General features: G+C 36.3%; 1 protein-coding gene across 4 annotated transcripts in view; it reads right to left on the bottom strand.

The window, feature by feature from the left end:
* Positions 1-15,605, bottom strand: part of KDM6A (lysine demethylase 6A) — a 208,927-nt gene that overhangs the window by 5,874 nt on the left and 187,448 nt on the right. For all 4 annotated transcript variants that reach the window (XM_082865264.1, XM_082865266.1, XM_082865265.1 and 1 more), the window contains one exon: positions 14,791-14,932. In XM_082865264.1, the coding sequence (XP_082721390.1) occupies positions 14,791-14,932 (142 nt within the window). The remainder of the gene's footprint in view (positions 1-14,790; positions 14,933-15,605) is intronic.

Raw genomic sequence — 15,605 nt, 5'->3', positions numbered from 1 at the left:
TTCACTGTAGTGCTGAAGAAGAAAAAAGACACTTCATTCCTTGATTTTAACTTGAAGATAATACAGTGAAATATTTCATTCATATTAACATAATTGAACTTTTCTTATACCTTTTCTAAACTCATACTTATGATGCTAATGATATAGTGAATTCTCACAATTTGTGATTTTCCTATAGTTTGCTGTCACTACTTGGAATTATTTGCTAAGTTCTCTCACTTGGAACTACTAATATTTAAAGTATAATAAATAATAGCATATTTAATTTCTCTTAATTCATACTTCCTTGCTATTTTACAAGTTACTAGGTTAAAGTACTGTAACTTATCAGAACCCACATAAATTAAAAGCCAGCATAAAAAAGATTAAAGATATATGTAAAATTTGATAACTTATTTAACAAACATAAAACAACATCAACTTTATAGTTGTAAGGCAAACCCCTTAAGTATCATTTTCAAAGGATTTCTCTGTCAGTTTGGCTCCAGCAATTCTTGTGTGTTTAACTTATTTAGAAACAAAACAATGCTTTAGACTATGGTTGCAAGTCAAAACTAGGACAGCTGTGTGTGTATGTGTGTATGTATGTATGCCAGGGGAGGAGCAAGTAAAAATTTAGATCATGGCAAAAACGGAGAGCATATAATTCAGATTTTGCTGCTAGCTCTTGAACAGAACCTGTTCCTCCCTTTTGCCCTCTGTGTCCTATATACTTCATCTCTGAAGGCACTGATCTAACTGAACAAGTTTTCCAAGCAGGGCTTCAAAATAAGGTCTTTTTCACAGGAAAATACTGCCTAAAACTCTGCAGTACAGAAAGATTTATATACTTACTTATACTTATAAATAAGTATAAGTAAGTATATAATTAAGTACTTATAAGTACTTCCTTATACTTATTTATATATAAGTATAGGAAGATTTATAGACTCCACTATGCTCCCATGTGGGAAAACAAACAAAAAATGATAAAACAATACTATAAAAATAAATAAATAAAAAATAAGAACAAGACAGGAAACATGGTATTAGGTACTTCACACATATTATGCCATTTAGGACTCTTAACAACCCTGTGCAGGAGACACTATTATCTCTACCCCACAGATAAGAAAACTAGGGCCCAGAGAAGCCGATATTATAAAGCTATTTTTAAGTGGTTGGGCTAGGGGTTTGTAAAAGCAGAAAATCTCAAGTTTCCCCTCACTATCTTACACTGTACTATCTTCTTTCTGGTCTCTTTTCACATCTTCTTACCCACTTTCCTCTTTCTCTTTTGAAAATGAGATTCTTGGGGCTCAGTCAGCACAGTTTTCCCCACACACAGAGCCTTGGTTCTGTGGAGTATTATTCCACTCTTTAGTCAGCAAATGAACTTTCACTTCCAATGCTACTAACTGCTTTGGCAGTTAGATTAGACTGTAGTTTATAATTTATGGCTAGTTTGGTAGTTTCATCTAGAAAAAGGCAATATACTACTTTTCTGCAAACAATAAAGGGTTAGAGTTAGGGTTGCTAAGAATAAATACTAAGCCAACAGTATTTTGCTTCTGAAATCACAGCTCCAGAATTTTTATTTTGTGAGATACTGGAGTCTAAGAAAACCAACAGCTCTATTAATCTGATCTGACAACGAATAACCAAGTCGCGGTTTTCCCCCTGCCCTTATGATTTTTCTTAACAGTAAAATTTTTTGTTCCTTCCCATTTTCAAAGGGTAGCAGTTGGAACAGAAGAAGAATTGAGAGAGACAGAGGCTCTTCTGTAGTTTCGGGTTAGCAGATGCAAACTAATACATATAGAATGGATAAACAACAAAGTCTTATTGTATAGCACAGGGAACTATTTTAAATACCTTGAGATAAACCATAGTGAAAAAGACTATAAAAAAGAATGTATATATATGTATAACTAGGACTTCCCTGGTGGTCCAGAGGTTAAGACTCCGCACTTCCGCTGCAGGGGGCGCAGCTTCAATCCCTGATTGGGGAACTAAGATCCCATATGCCACGCAGTGCGGCCAAATATATATATATATATATATATATATATACACACACACACACACACACACACACATATATATATACACACATATATATAAAACTAAACCACTTTGCTGTACAGCAGAAATTAATACAACATTGTAAACAACCACACTTCTATTAAAAAAAGAATTCAATTTGTTAAAAAAATAATAAATCACTAGCAAAATGTGTAAAACTGTAGAAGACAGAAGATGCTGCTTTAAATACATTTTAGGAACAGGGTCAGAAATGATTTCAGAGCTAGAGAAGCTGGGAATCAAACTTCCCTTTGACTTTTCAGGATCAGTCAGGATCAATCTGGTTTCAGGACTCAAGTACTGGTTTTAGTTGTTTGGATAAAAGACTACACAAAAAGGCAGGGGTTATTAAAAGGCAGATCTGGCTTGGAAGAAAATCACAAGGAAGAGGCTGACTGAGGGCTGGGTGTATTTGAGGTTACACAGAAGAATATAATCCAACCATAAACCCATCTGGCAAAGATGAAACCTAAAATGGGATGGAATTTTAGAAAACAGCTTGCCATAGGGGATAGAAATGAAAATATACTTGAAATATTACAATAAAAAAACTGAAGACAATAATATGAGGACAAACGATCATACACAGTATATTTATAAATCAACACATTAGGAAAAAGACAGACTTAGTATGCCATGGATGCTAAAAGGAGAGGGAGGCAGAACTCACAGTTTTCATAAAGTTGTCAATTTAGATGTGACAGGAAGGAGAAGTGGGAGGAAGGCACCTTCTAGGCAAAAGGAATTCCATGAGCAAAGGTAGTGCCCAGATTATTTAGGGAATAAACAACTGTTCTTATGACTTTAATCTTGGGATGACGTTTCTGAGGTAAGAGAACAAAGGAATGAAGCCAGTGATATTACTGGGTTGGCCAAAAAGTTCATTTGGGTTTTTCCTTATGACAAATCCAAACGAACTTTTTGGCCAACTCAATATATTACGCTGAAGTTAAGAAAACACTGGGAACTAGTATGACATTTTGGGGGTAACCTGACTACGTTTCCAAAGTAAGTTCCTAAATATCGGTGTGGAGACAAGATGAAGCATGGGTTAACTTGCTATGGCACTTTATGGTAACAATGGTAACAATGGTTAACCATATGGTAACAATCTCTGCCACTAAGAAGCAGATGATGTACAAATTTTAAAAGTATACCAAGAAGTGCCTTGCCTTGCCCAGTCTCTCTTACTGAAGGACCCATGTAGGCAAAGTGAGCCAACATGTGAGCCCTCAAGACTTCCCACCTGTCACTCCAAAGGTGGATTCCCCTAGGACAACAGTGAGTGTCTAAATATCAGTAAGACATATAACAGTTTCATTTAAACCAACCACATGGCTGAAAATCAAGGTCTCAGTCAATGATAAAATGAGTATCTTACGAATTTTAAACTCTCAGATAGAAAAAACACGCATGAAAGCAAATATATGTTAACCACGAGAATGCAGAGTTTTAGAATTTTTAGATTTTGTTTGCTCAATATTATCACAAAGCATTGCATATTTAACCCAATGGTGTTATTAGAAGACTCCCAAGGACAACAGCACTAAAATCTATGCTAACTATGGACTGGTCTTCATGGCTATACCCTCTTATTCAATTATTAGGCCAACAGCCTATGACTACAGAGCTGTAGAACACCTCATATATCCATTTAAACATGGGAATCAAAGGGAAAAGGGAGTTAATATTTAACAGTCTGCTTTATTTTATACTCAAAACCTCGGTGCTTGTGATAAAGTATATATTATATAGATAGGGTAATAATCTATAATACGTGTGAAAGAAAAGGAGAAACAAAAATATTTTTAGTTCTAAAAGAGACTGAACCTAGACTAGGGTGTCCCTAACTTGTCTGGACCATAGGATTCATCTAGGCCATTCACTGTGAAAGAGATTCCCAGGGTTCTTCACACAGAGCTCTGAATTTATTTATTAGGAACAGAGTCTAGAAATCTATTTTAATAAGAGTCTTGGTTGATTCTTATAATTAGGCCAAGTAAGAACCAGTCAAACCTCTTACTTCATTAGAAACAATGTCTAAAATTTGTAACAGGATTTTTCAGCAAATCACCATGTTTTTATGATTAGAGCCATAAGAGATCAATCACAGAGAGAAAGCCAGAGAGTAGGAAAGAGCACCGATTCTGGAGCTAGACTGCCTGGGTTCATATCCCAGCTTCACACATAAATCTCAGTTTTCTCAAATGTAAGGAAGGCACATCTAACTTACAGTACTATTATGAGGAGTACACATGTTATCTAAAATGCTTAGATTAGTGCCTGGAAGTTACTGATCAATATTTAATCTTGGTATGTGAAATTTTAAAATTGTGTTAAAATAATTATTTAATGACTAAATTAATTTTTTTATTTGAAAAAATTGTGCAATGAATGCCAACTGGAAGGGTAATAGTTACACCTAAAAGAACATAAAACAGATTATTGAAAAGGTGTTAGTCTAGAGTCCAACAGGTCGGGATTTCTCAACATCAGCACTATTGTTATCTTGGGCTGGATAATTCTTTGTTGTGGGGACAGTCCTGTGCATTGTAGGATGTTTAGCAGTGTCCCTAACTTCTACCCACAAACTATCAGTAGCACCCCTCCCACTGAAGTCATACGCTGCAATATGTCCCTTGGGGAAGAGGGTGGGGGGAGGCAAAACCGCCTGCAGTTGAGAACCACTGAACTAGGTCCATGAATACTAACTTACTTAAAAAACAGGTGACTGACCCTTCTATAATTAATATTAATAATAATTATCACAACAGCTACCATTTACTGAGTGCTTACTCTATGCTAAGACCCATACAATACTCATAAAAGCTATTAGAAAGAATTGTTATCCCCATTTTCAGAAAAGGAAATGAAGACTAATTTTGACCACGATCCCCCAGCCAGTAAATGGAGAAGCTAAGACTTGAAGGCAGACTGGACTCCAAACAACTACACAGTGCTGCCTGTAATATTTCACTGGAATATTAAATAGCACACACTCTAAGACTGAGCAAAATTTAAAAGGAAAGGCAAATAACAAACACATAATAACAAACACATAACACAAAGGGTAAAGGGAAAGCACATTAATACTGTACATATAAGACATTACATTTAAAAACTGAAATATAAAAACAGTACTTTATAAGATGGTCAAAAGAATGACAAAATGATATGACAAGAAATTAAATTTGTGGGGAATGGTTTTCAATGGACTTGGTACTGTTGAAATTTTAGAAAATTTATTTTCAACTACTGACTTACACCTTATCAGTATTTTTAGAATGTATTAACATATGGCAGATTAGGGAGAGGTAGACTAGAGAATGTGTATTCTGAAAATTAACACTCTACTACTACTATTTTTTTTAAATTGGGGTATAGTTGCTTTACAATGTTATGTTAGTTTCTGCTGTACAGCAAAGTGAGTCGGCTATATGTATACATATATCCCCTCTTTTTTGGATTTCCTTCCCATTTAGGTCACCACAGAGCACTGAGTAGAGTTCCCTGTGCTATACAGTAGGTTCTCCTCAGTTATCTATTTTATACATAGTAGTGTATGTATGTCAATCTCAAACTCCCAATTCATCCCACCCCCCAACATTCTACTACTATTTGATATGCTCCTCCGAAGTCTAAGACTTCCTAATATTGAACTTATCAGAGGAAAATGGGCTCTTTGGCATTCTGATTTTTGACATTTTAAAATATACTGAACTACTTATTACGGTGATTTAAGTGGAATAACAAAGTAGTTGAAGAAACCAGAGTTTCCAATGTATCAGAAACATACTATCATTACCTTAACTTGCTAATACTCCAACACGACTGTAACAATTTATACCATATTAGTTGGAGTTGGTCTTATCTACCACTGAGATTAAACCAGTTAACTGCATCTAAAAAGAATCCATTTATTCTGAAAGCCTGTTATCTACAGGGAAGTCTAATCATTACCAAGACTCTGTACTACTCACTTGCTACGTTATCATTTGATTCCTTTCAAGGATCCTATTAAAAGAAATATTTCAATGCTAAAACATAATGAATACATGAGTCTTATGAAAGTGAAGTGAAAAAGAGCCTTTGCACTACTAACTATATAGGGAGAAAATGTAGGCCAAGCAATGTATCTCAAATATCTGAAAATGGGACCAATGAATTTGTAAAGAATGAGGATTTCTCTTAGCTCTCAATCAACTAGTTTAAAATTAAAATCAAAGGGTAAAAACTGTATATTATGATGAAGATGGAAAAAAACAGCAATAATCTCCCCACTCTTAACTTTAAGTTTTAAACTGCCTACTTAAAACTTCATTCACTCAGGACTCACTAATGAAAATATCTATAACAGAGTTTATACTGGAGTGGGACATGGGTTTACCAAAGGTAAACGCCATCAACAGTTACTCTCAAAAATGTATAACCCGAATAAAATTATGAAAAAACATATCCAAAATATGGAACTCTATACAACACAAAGGTCTGCTTTCTTTAAAATAAAAATCACGAGAAAAGACTCTCATAGATTTAAAAGAGACTAAAGACACAATGACTACAAACTGAATTCAATGTGAACCTTGATTCAATTTGCATGGGGGTGGGAGGGGGAGAGCTAAAGACATTCTGGGTAGTTGGGAAATTTAAATGTAGACTATGTATTAGCTGATTACTATTGAACTCCATATTTCTTATGTATGGTAAATGGTACTGTGGTTATGTGAGAATAAATATCCTTACTCTTAAGAGATACAGGTTGAACTATCTGGGGTGACATGTCATAACATCTGCAAATTACTTTTTCATATAACTCAGCCAAAAAAGTATGTGCGCAAGCATGTGAATATAGAGACTGATAGGGAAATGTGGCAAAAACTTATCTGATGACTCCAGATGAAGTTATCTAGGTACTGACTGTACTATTCTTTCAGCTTTTTTTTGTAGAATAAAAAAGTTTCAAAAGAAAAAGTTGGAAGAAAAAGTATAAGTTTGGGAGGGGGCATGCAGTAATGTGTTACAGGCAAATTTAATATGTTTTAAAGGATAATAAGATATATTAACATGGAAAAACAGTCACAGTTCAGTGAACTAAAGGAAGACAACAGTAGCTTTACATTTATTGTCTTCCTTAATTCATTTCTTTGTGTGGGCACTGCTCTACTTTAAGAATGGCTAATGGTTCAGAAAACTCAACAGCTAACACCTTAGCAGGGATTACCTATCAGCCAGCTGAGAGATACAAATGTGTATCTCAGACTCTTCTCTAAACAATAGAACCATATATCCATCTGATTACTTTAAAGAGATTCCCACTGAAACATCGTAAAAGGAATTCAAGTTCTATGAGTCTAAAGCCAGCCAATCTGGTAATCATCATGTCCTATATCTAACCCATTTCCTCTTTTCTTCCTTTACTCCCAGTTTCATCAATAAGCACAAATATCCCACTGCATGGCCCAAGACAAAGCGCCAGCAATACTGATTCCCCTCTCACCTCTACCACCCAATCAATCAATATGCCTATTTTTTCTATCCTTTGTCTTTCCTTTTGTCTGAAATGTAGCAACTACCTTCTAATTAATATGCCTCTAAAACTTCTGCCCTCCATTTAGTACCTCATCTTGCTGTCAAGTTATCTAGCATGCAAATTTGATCATTATTAAAAATATTAAAAATTCTAAAGGCTTCTCATTAGCAGCTGCTGCCAATGTGAAGTCTACTTGAAATTTTTAGCAACAGAAGTTTAAATCTATACTCTTCAGCTGATATAAATGAATAAGCAGGGCTTAATCCTGAGAGACATTTGAAAGTTTAGTCTAAAGAAGGAGAAACTAAGCTTACTTGCAGCATATGGGGTATGTGGAAAAAAGTTTATGTTCATTTGAACAGTGAAAGGAAACCAAAAGAGAAGTTATGCACTGAGCTTCCACTAAAATGTTCCTAAGGAGTTAGGCTGTGAACTTTTCAAGTCAAGTTCACTGAAATTTGAAAAGAAGTAATCAAGATAATGAATATTCCTTGAATGATATCGACTCATGCCAATGTAGGAGACATCTGGAAGAATGTGAAGGAGAGTATGAAGATTAGTGTATTTTAGAAAAATAGCTAGAATGTAGGAATTTTGAGATTTACTAAATGACTTACTCAGATAAAGGACTTTATGGAATTGTAGGGCTCTAAAAGACCCAACTTGAATTTAAAAGTGCAAAGAAAAAAACAAGAGTGGTGATGACTTTTTAAAATAACCACAGGTAATTCATTCTCAAAATGATAATAAGGGATTAGTAGGTGACAACAGGAGAGAACATCATGTCCCATTATTAATCACTCAGTGCAAATACAGTTCATAACCTCTTACAGTCCCACAAATTTTTCATAAATTTTGCATAAACTCATTGGTGTTGAAACTTGACCTGGGGCTTTTTATAGTTTTCACTTAGCTCATCAGAGTGACTATTTATATGTTTTACTGCAGAAATTTTAATGTGTTTGATGCTAGCACACTGCCACAAACTCTGGTGGGAGGGTAAAATAGATGTACTGTTTTACCTTTCTAAATCCAAAGAATTCTGAATACCAAAACACATTTGGCCTAAGGGGTTTAGGATAAAGGACTATGAAGCTGTAGTACTACTTCTATGAAGCCTTTCCTAAATGTTCCCCTCTCTCAGAAGCACTTTCCCCTATGCTCTCCCATTTTTTTTTTTAAAACAGTATCTCCATCATTAAAGCAAAGATCATGTGTTTGAACGTTTTGACTATTTCCCCATTTATTTTAAGCAGCCTGAGAAGTGATCAGATCCTTCTGTCACCTAGCACTATACCTGAGTTCCAACTCAGTTCATAATGTAGATTAAACAAATAAAAGAATGAAAAGAACTGGGTAGAGCCGAGTGAATGACTGGATAAGAAGGCACAAAGTAAATTTTGCTTAGATTCTTTATGGTTGGGCAGACTAACCATTTAACCACGAAAACCTAAAAGTCACACATTGTAAATTCACAGTATTTTAAGAACTAAAAAAAAGCAATAGGGCTTCCCTGGTGGCGCAGTGGTTGAGAATCTGCCTGCCGATGCAGGGGACACGGGTTCGAGTCCTGGTCTGGGAAGTTCCCACATGCCGCGGAGCAACTAGCCCCGTGAGCCACAATTACTGAGCCTGCGCGTCTGGAGCGTGCGGTCCGCAACAAGAGAGGCCGCGATAGTGAGAGGCCCACGCACCGCGATGAAGAGTGGCCCCCGCTCCCGGCACCTAGAGAAAGCCCTCGCACAGAAACGAGGAGCCAACACAGCCATAAATAAATAAATAAACAAATAAATAAATTTTAAAAATTTGAAAAAAAAAAGAAAAAAGGCAAAATTCCTTAAAAAAAAAAAAAAAAGCAATAATCCAGGGAGAAAGTTAAGGAAGAGACTATCTTTGCAAATCTTCTCCATTCACTTGTTAGGTCTAGATGATGATGATTATTTTTTTAAATAGCCTACAATTCAGACGCTCAATGTATAGTGAATTAATGCTTTACTGAAAGATAATTCAAAGAAAAAGGGAGGGTGTGTAAAAACTGCAGGTCATATTAAAGACGGTTTAAAATACCAAATAAAGTGATAAAAATAGAAAATTCAAGCACACATCTAAAAGAAATGGAGAAATGACTGACAAGGTAAGTGGGGGTCAGACTGGAGGTAGACATGGGGATTTTAAAGAAAGTTTACATCTGTGCCTTTGTACATTTAGAATAGTTGGTTGTCACTGGTGACCTCAGCAGGAGAAGAGACAGGAGCATACAGAAAGTCAAATTGCTGTGGATGGTGGAGTGAACAGGAAGGAGATGAAGAAAATGACTCAAAGCAGAGGGAAGGAACTGCAAGAGAGAACCATTTCTTAAGAATTGGTATAGCTCACAAGCCAGAACAAATACCACTTCCCTTGTTGGCAGAATATTAGACTTGAGGACCAAAGCAATGATGTGGATATAACAGTTTTAAAGCGAAACTAAGCTTGTGGAAAAAGACTCCCTCTCTATTTCTGTAACAATATATTCTCTGTGTTGTCTTCTGACCTTTATCTAGTTCACCTATTTGCTTTTCTTAAATAGAAGTATTCCCCCAAGTTCTGTCCCCAACTCCCCCCTCCTCTTCCTCTCAAGGCAATCACGAACCACTAGGTAAAAGATCCCCTAGTCAGTCAGCTCTGACTTTGCTCTCTGGAATCCTGCATTTACTACAGCTTCTAATAAATAGCTCTATACAACTATTTTACTGGCTCCTCAAACCTGCCACTGTTTCAAAATGAAGCCCCATGCCACAGATATATCCAAGTGGCTTTTACATAAGACAGATATGGGCTTAAATCTCACTCTAACCAAATGGGTGACCATGGGATGCTGAGAGGCATACCTGAGATAGTCTGGGAAGCACTTTGCTCAGTGCCTGGCTAAGGACCAAGCTCAGTTTATTAACTAACATTACTAAACCATCTAGAACTCAGACTTGAAAACCCAAAGTATCTTTGATTCACTTCTTTATCTTATTATCCAGAAGCTAATTCTATCTATTTAACTGCTGGAAACATCTTTATGAAACTCAAATTAGACCGTATTAGTTAAAAACCTACCAAAAGCTCTCCAACAGAATAAACTTAAGTTGGGCACACAACACGTGATCTGCCACTAAGAACTTTTACAACTATATCTTATTCTACTACTCATCACACACATTGTGTGTGAGCACACTCAAGCCAGAATATACCACCAACTGTTGTCAACATATATACAGCAGAGCCGCATCATATAATACATTTAAGTTCGTGCAAATACACAGTAGGGAAGGAAGTCAGAAGGGAGGGCAAAGAGGAGGTATTAGGGAGAAAATGAGAGCAGGTGGAAGAGAAGATGATCTGAGGCAAGTATGCATTTACCGTTCCTCTAGGCAGCCAGACTTCCCCTGAGCCGCTCATAATGTAAGCAGCTTACCATGCTGAGTATGATTTTAGTAGTTAGTGCAACAGGGCCTCTCCACTTAAGTTGAATATTTTGTCTGGAGCTCTACTGAAGAAAAGGGATTTATTCCCTCACTGAAGGAAAACATGACTGTGTTGGACTGAAGGAGACATGGTATGTATATATACTATTGTTTTATGGATGAACTTGGGAATCTTTCTGATGGTGCAAGAGTCTGGTCTTAAGTTGGCTTTAGGTGCTATACCTCTCTCCTCTCCCTGCCTCCACATCTTTACCCTTCATACAGAATATCTGCTCCCCAAAATACACAGACTTCTCTGACTCCGTGGGGCTGGAAAGAATTGAGTGGGTCTGTTGTATTTCTTTCAATCTATTTATTTGTATGCACTAACTTTTACTTCAAGATAGGAACTATGCCATATACACATATACATACCCTCTCAGTGCCTAGCTCAGAGCCTTGTATACAGTCAGCAAATATTCATTAAATGAAAGAAAGTACAAACAAAAGAAAGAGAGCAATGTTGGCTGGTGAAAAGTATACTTTCAGTAATAGATGAATGACTATATTTTAAAAAGGAAGTTTATAGAGTAAGGCCCAGGGGTCTGGATTTATGGTTAACATTTTCAATCTGCATGATGACAAACAGAGCTTGCTAATCATATCTCGTGACAACTCAGGCTGGGAACATAATTCTTAATATAATGAAGAATATAATCAAGATTCAAATGATCGGACATTTTGTAGCACAGAGTAAAAATGGAATAAGGTTAAGTATGTAAGTGCATTTACTTAGGCTAAAAAAATGTAAGGAAGGTATGAGGAACAACAGTACCACCAGTAATTTTAAGTCAAAAAATATTCAAGGGCTTCCCTGGTGGCGCAGTGGTTGAGAGTCCGCCTGCCGATGCAGGGGACACGGGTTTGTGCCCCGGTCCGGGAAGATCCCACATGCCGTGGAGCGGCTGGGCCCGTGAGCCATGGCCGCTGGGCCTGCGCGTCTGGAGCCTGTGCTCCGCAATGGGAGAGGTCACAACAGTGAGAGGCGCGCGTACCACAAAAAAAAAAAAAAAAAAAAAATTCAAATTATGTGTATCCAGTTTTAACACAAGGCAACCTTAAGATAAAGATAATGCAAGTGTCAATGCTCAACATTTCAAATATTAAGAGGGACAATGATAAACTGGAAGGAGTCTAGAAGGACGACAAGGATGATGGGGGTGAGCGGGATGAAAAGATGATAGAGGTCAGATGTTTAAATTACCGAAGACCAGACAGGAAGAAGAGAATATGACAATAATCTTTTCTCTGATTCCTTTTTCCCTCTTCCCCCAATATCCAATCTGTGAGCAAGTGCCGTGAGCTTTTAGCTCTACCACAGCCCCTACTTTAATCCCTCTTTCTACCCCCTTGGGTTAATGTCTGTCCAGGATGGTCTATCCTGTTGCAACTGCCTCCTAACTGACCCCCTACACACACTTCTAAACTTGCCCCTTGGAATCCGTTCTCTACAAAGCAACCAGATTCATTTTCTTAAAGTTTAAATCAGAACCCATCCCTCTCCTGCTTAAAATCCTCTAATGGTAACCTGTAACACCCTGAATTGATTTATAAACTTACCATGTTCTAAAAGTCCATGCACAATCTGGTTCCTGGTCAGTTCATTGAGCTTATTGTTACCCCCTCTCTCTCATTCTGCCATAGTCATACTGGCCTTTTTGCCCTATAAACATGCCAAAGTTGTTCCCAATTCAGTCTTCACTTGCTTCCTGGGCCTGAAATGGTGTACCCTTAGATCTCTGCATGGTTGACTCCATCTCATTATTCAGGTCTAAACACAAAACTCATCTTCCCAGACACCTTCCCTGACCCTTTTAGAAAAAGCAGCACTCTCACCCTCACCCCCCAAATATTATCTATTTTCTCTTAGTCATATTATTTATCAGTAATTTATTCAACTGTCTGGAGGTCTGTCTTGCTCCACTAGAATTTAAGTCCTCTGGGGTCTGGGATTTTAACTTATACACTGCTATGTCTATCCTTAGAGCCTAGAATAGTGTTTGGTATAGAGTTGGTTCTCAAACACTTGCTGAATGGGATTTGATCTAAATCCCAAATATATTTAGGGAATTGGGACCAAATGACAAGTAGATTATAGGCCAATTTGTAAAGACCTTTCAAGAATTATAGTGAGGTAATGAGAATGTTCAAGACGTTGCTGGATGCCCACAAATTATAGATGTTATAGAAGGGATTACTGCAGAAGTCCTGACTAAATGACCTCTAAAATCCTTTCCGATTACAAAATCCTAACCTATCCAAAATGTAATGAGTCGCTTTCAGTCTTCATAGCTGTTACATATAAATAGTTTCTATACTGTACCATTCCTTTACCATCAGGTGATCTGAACCAGCCTCTAGTTTATGCTTATTTCCAACTTACTAAATATCTTCAGTGACTTTACGTAATTTTTTCTCCCAAAAGTAACCCTGAACTTAATATTCAGAGCAAAAGACCAATCTGAGATATAACAGGATAACCCCATTACCAATTACATTTATAGAGTATGGTACCTAAGATCCAACTTTTTAAAGGATTTGTACATCACCTGCTATGATTTGCTTTTTGTTACCTTTTGTCTCCCCCTACCACTTCTGCCCAGGACTAGAAAAACTAGTGCAAATGATAAAGGAATAAGATAATCCACAGGCATGTTACCTTGACCCCACAATTTTTGTTTGAATAAAATTTTAGATTTAGGTTTGAAATCACTTTAATAAGTTAGGATTCCTTTCAAAAGACAGTAGTTTGAAAACAACACATGCTGACCAAATTAATATAGCTGTAGGAAAAATACTTAAGGTAAGTACTATTTTAACTAAAATGAAGACAAACTTATTTTATCAGTGAGTATAAAGCAGTGTATTTCAAAATGAGTTTTTGAGATCAATTCTTCAAAGATACTGGTCAAACAAATACGTTTGGGAAATACAATACATTATAACCCTTCTCCCCCACACAAAAAATACCAACTTTACAGTCTCTAACACATTTTACAAAAAATTAGAAAATAAAGGACTTGTTGAACTTTATATAATCCATCGTTTCCCATATTTCTTTGACCAGAATTCCCCACCTTTTGGGGTTAGATGTAATACTGGCAGAAAACACAGTTTAGGGAAACACTGCTATATAGCACTGTTTGAAAATATTACTTCTAAATAGATTTATAAAAATAGCTAGGATAGAAACTGTGACAATAAATGAGAAGGTTACTGGGGTATATGTATTCAAATAACTTGAATTAAGTGTTTAAAGCAGGTAAGAAAAGGGACAATTATAAGTTGGATGATTTAATTAAAAATTTTAAAATTAACGTTTAAGTCAAATCCCTATATTAAATGCTAATTTCTCTGTACCAGAAAATATTTTTGTGATGCCATTCCCTCGCCCTGATACTAAGTGCAGTCTTTCAATATTAAAACTAAAGTTCTCCTAGGAACTGAGTGGTTCAGCACAGGTCTGTTTGTGAATCTGCTGGTTTAGAATTATTTGTGCCTTTGTTCCTCTTTGTACCATAGTGTACTGACTATGGGGAAGGGAAAAATACTTTTAACATGTGGATTCTCTTATATTGCATTTTGCTAGACATCTGGACCATTTTGTTTTGATGTCAACATAAGTCTATGGGGGGGAAAAGTACTGAATAGTTAACACTCCCCAAAAAGAGAGGGACTACAGCAGTTTTAGAAAGCACTTACTTAATCATTTCAAAAAGCTTTGGATCTGAGACCTTGATATTTCGTGCCATATTCCAGGAAAGATGAACCATGGGTACTATTGACTTCACACTTTGCAATTTGTTCCATTCGTACCGTTCCACTGCCAATTTATACTGGCAGGCTAGGAAAAAAAAAACAGTTATAAAGCAACCCAAAGTACCAAAGATATGAAGATAACCATTATCACCTTCTCAGGTGACATCATCAACACCAATTCTGAAAATCTCAAAACATTACAAAAATATTTTTAATGTTTTTTTGATAATTGTGGTAATAATAATAGTAGCGATCATGTAAAGAGTGCTTACTATAACTCTGTGCCACGCATTTGTTCTGAGATATTTCGATACATTATACCACTTAATCTTTACCATTACCTTATTAATTTTATCATTTCCATTATACAGATGAAGAAATTGAGGCCCAGAGAGGTTATATAACTTGCCCAAAGTTGCAAAAGCCAGGTCCTGGTCCTAATCCAGGTCTTTCTGGCTCCAGAGGCCATATTCTTAATCTTAAATATCTACTGCCTGAAGGCAGGCATAATTCAAACAGATTTTGACATAACAGGGCTAGTCATATGACATACCAGATAAAAGAAAAATTTCAAAGAATGAAATTTGTACTTTGCTTTCTCCCATAAAGGGTTTCCTTTAAAAACCAAGCACTCTAAAAATTATTAAAAGTACCTCTTGTATATAACGACATAAATTTGTTATTTGCTGAGATCTACAGTCTTGGATTTCTATTTGTTAACTTAGTATCTTGTACTACAAATTAAAATTTTACTCAAG

This window comes from Leucopleurus acutus, assembly GCF_964270905.1.
Source record: "Leucopleurus acutus genome assembly, chromosome: X".
Lineage (NCBI taxonomy): Eukaryota > Metazoa > Chordata > Mammalia > Artiodactyla > Delphinidae > Leucopleurus > Leucopleurus acutus.
Note: the sequence above shows the minus strand (reverse complement) of the source record. Positions and strands in the feature narration are given on the sequence as shown.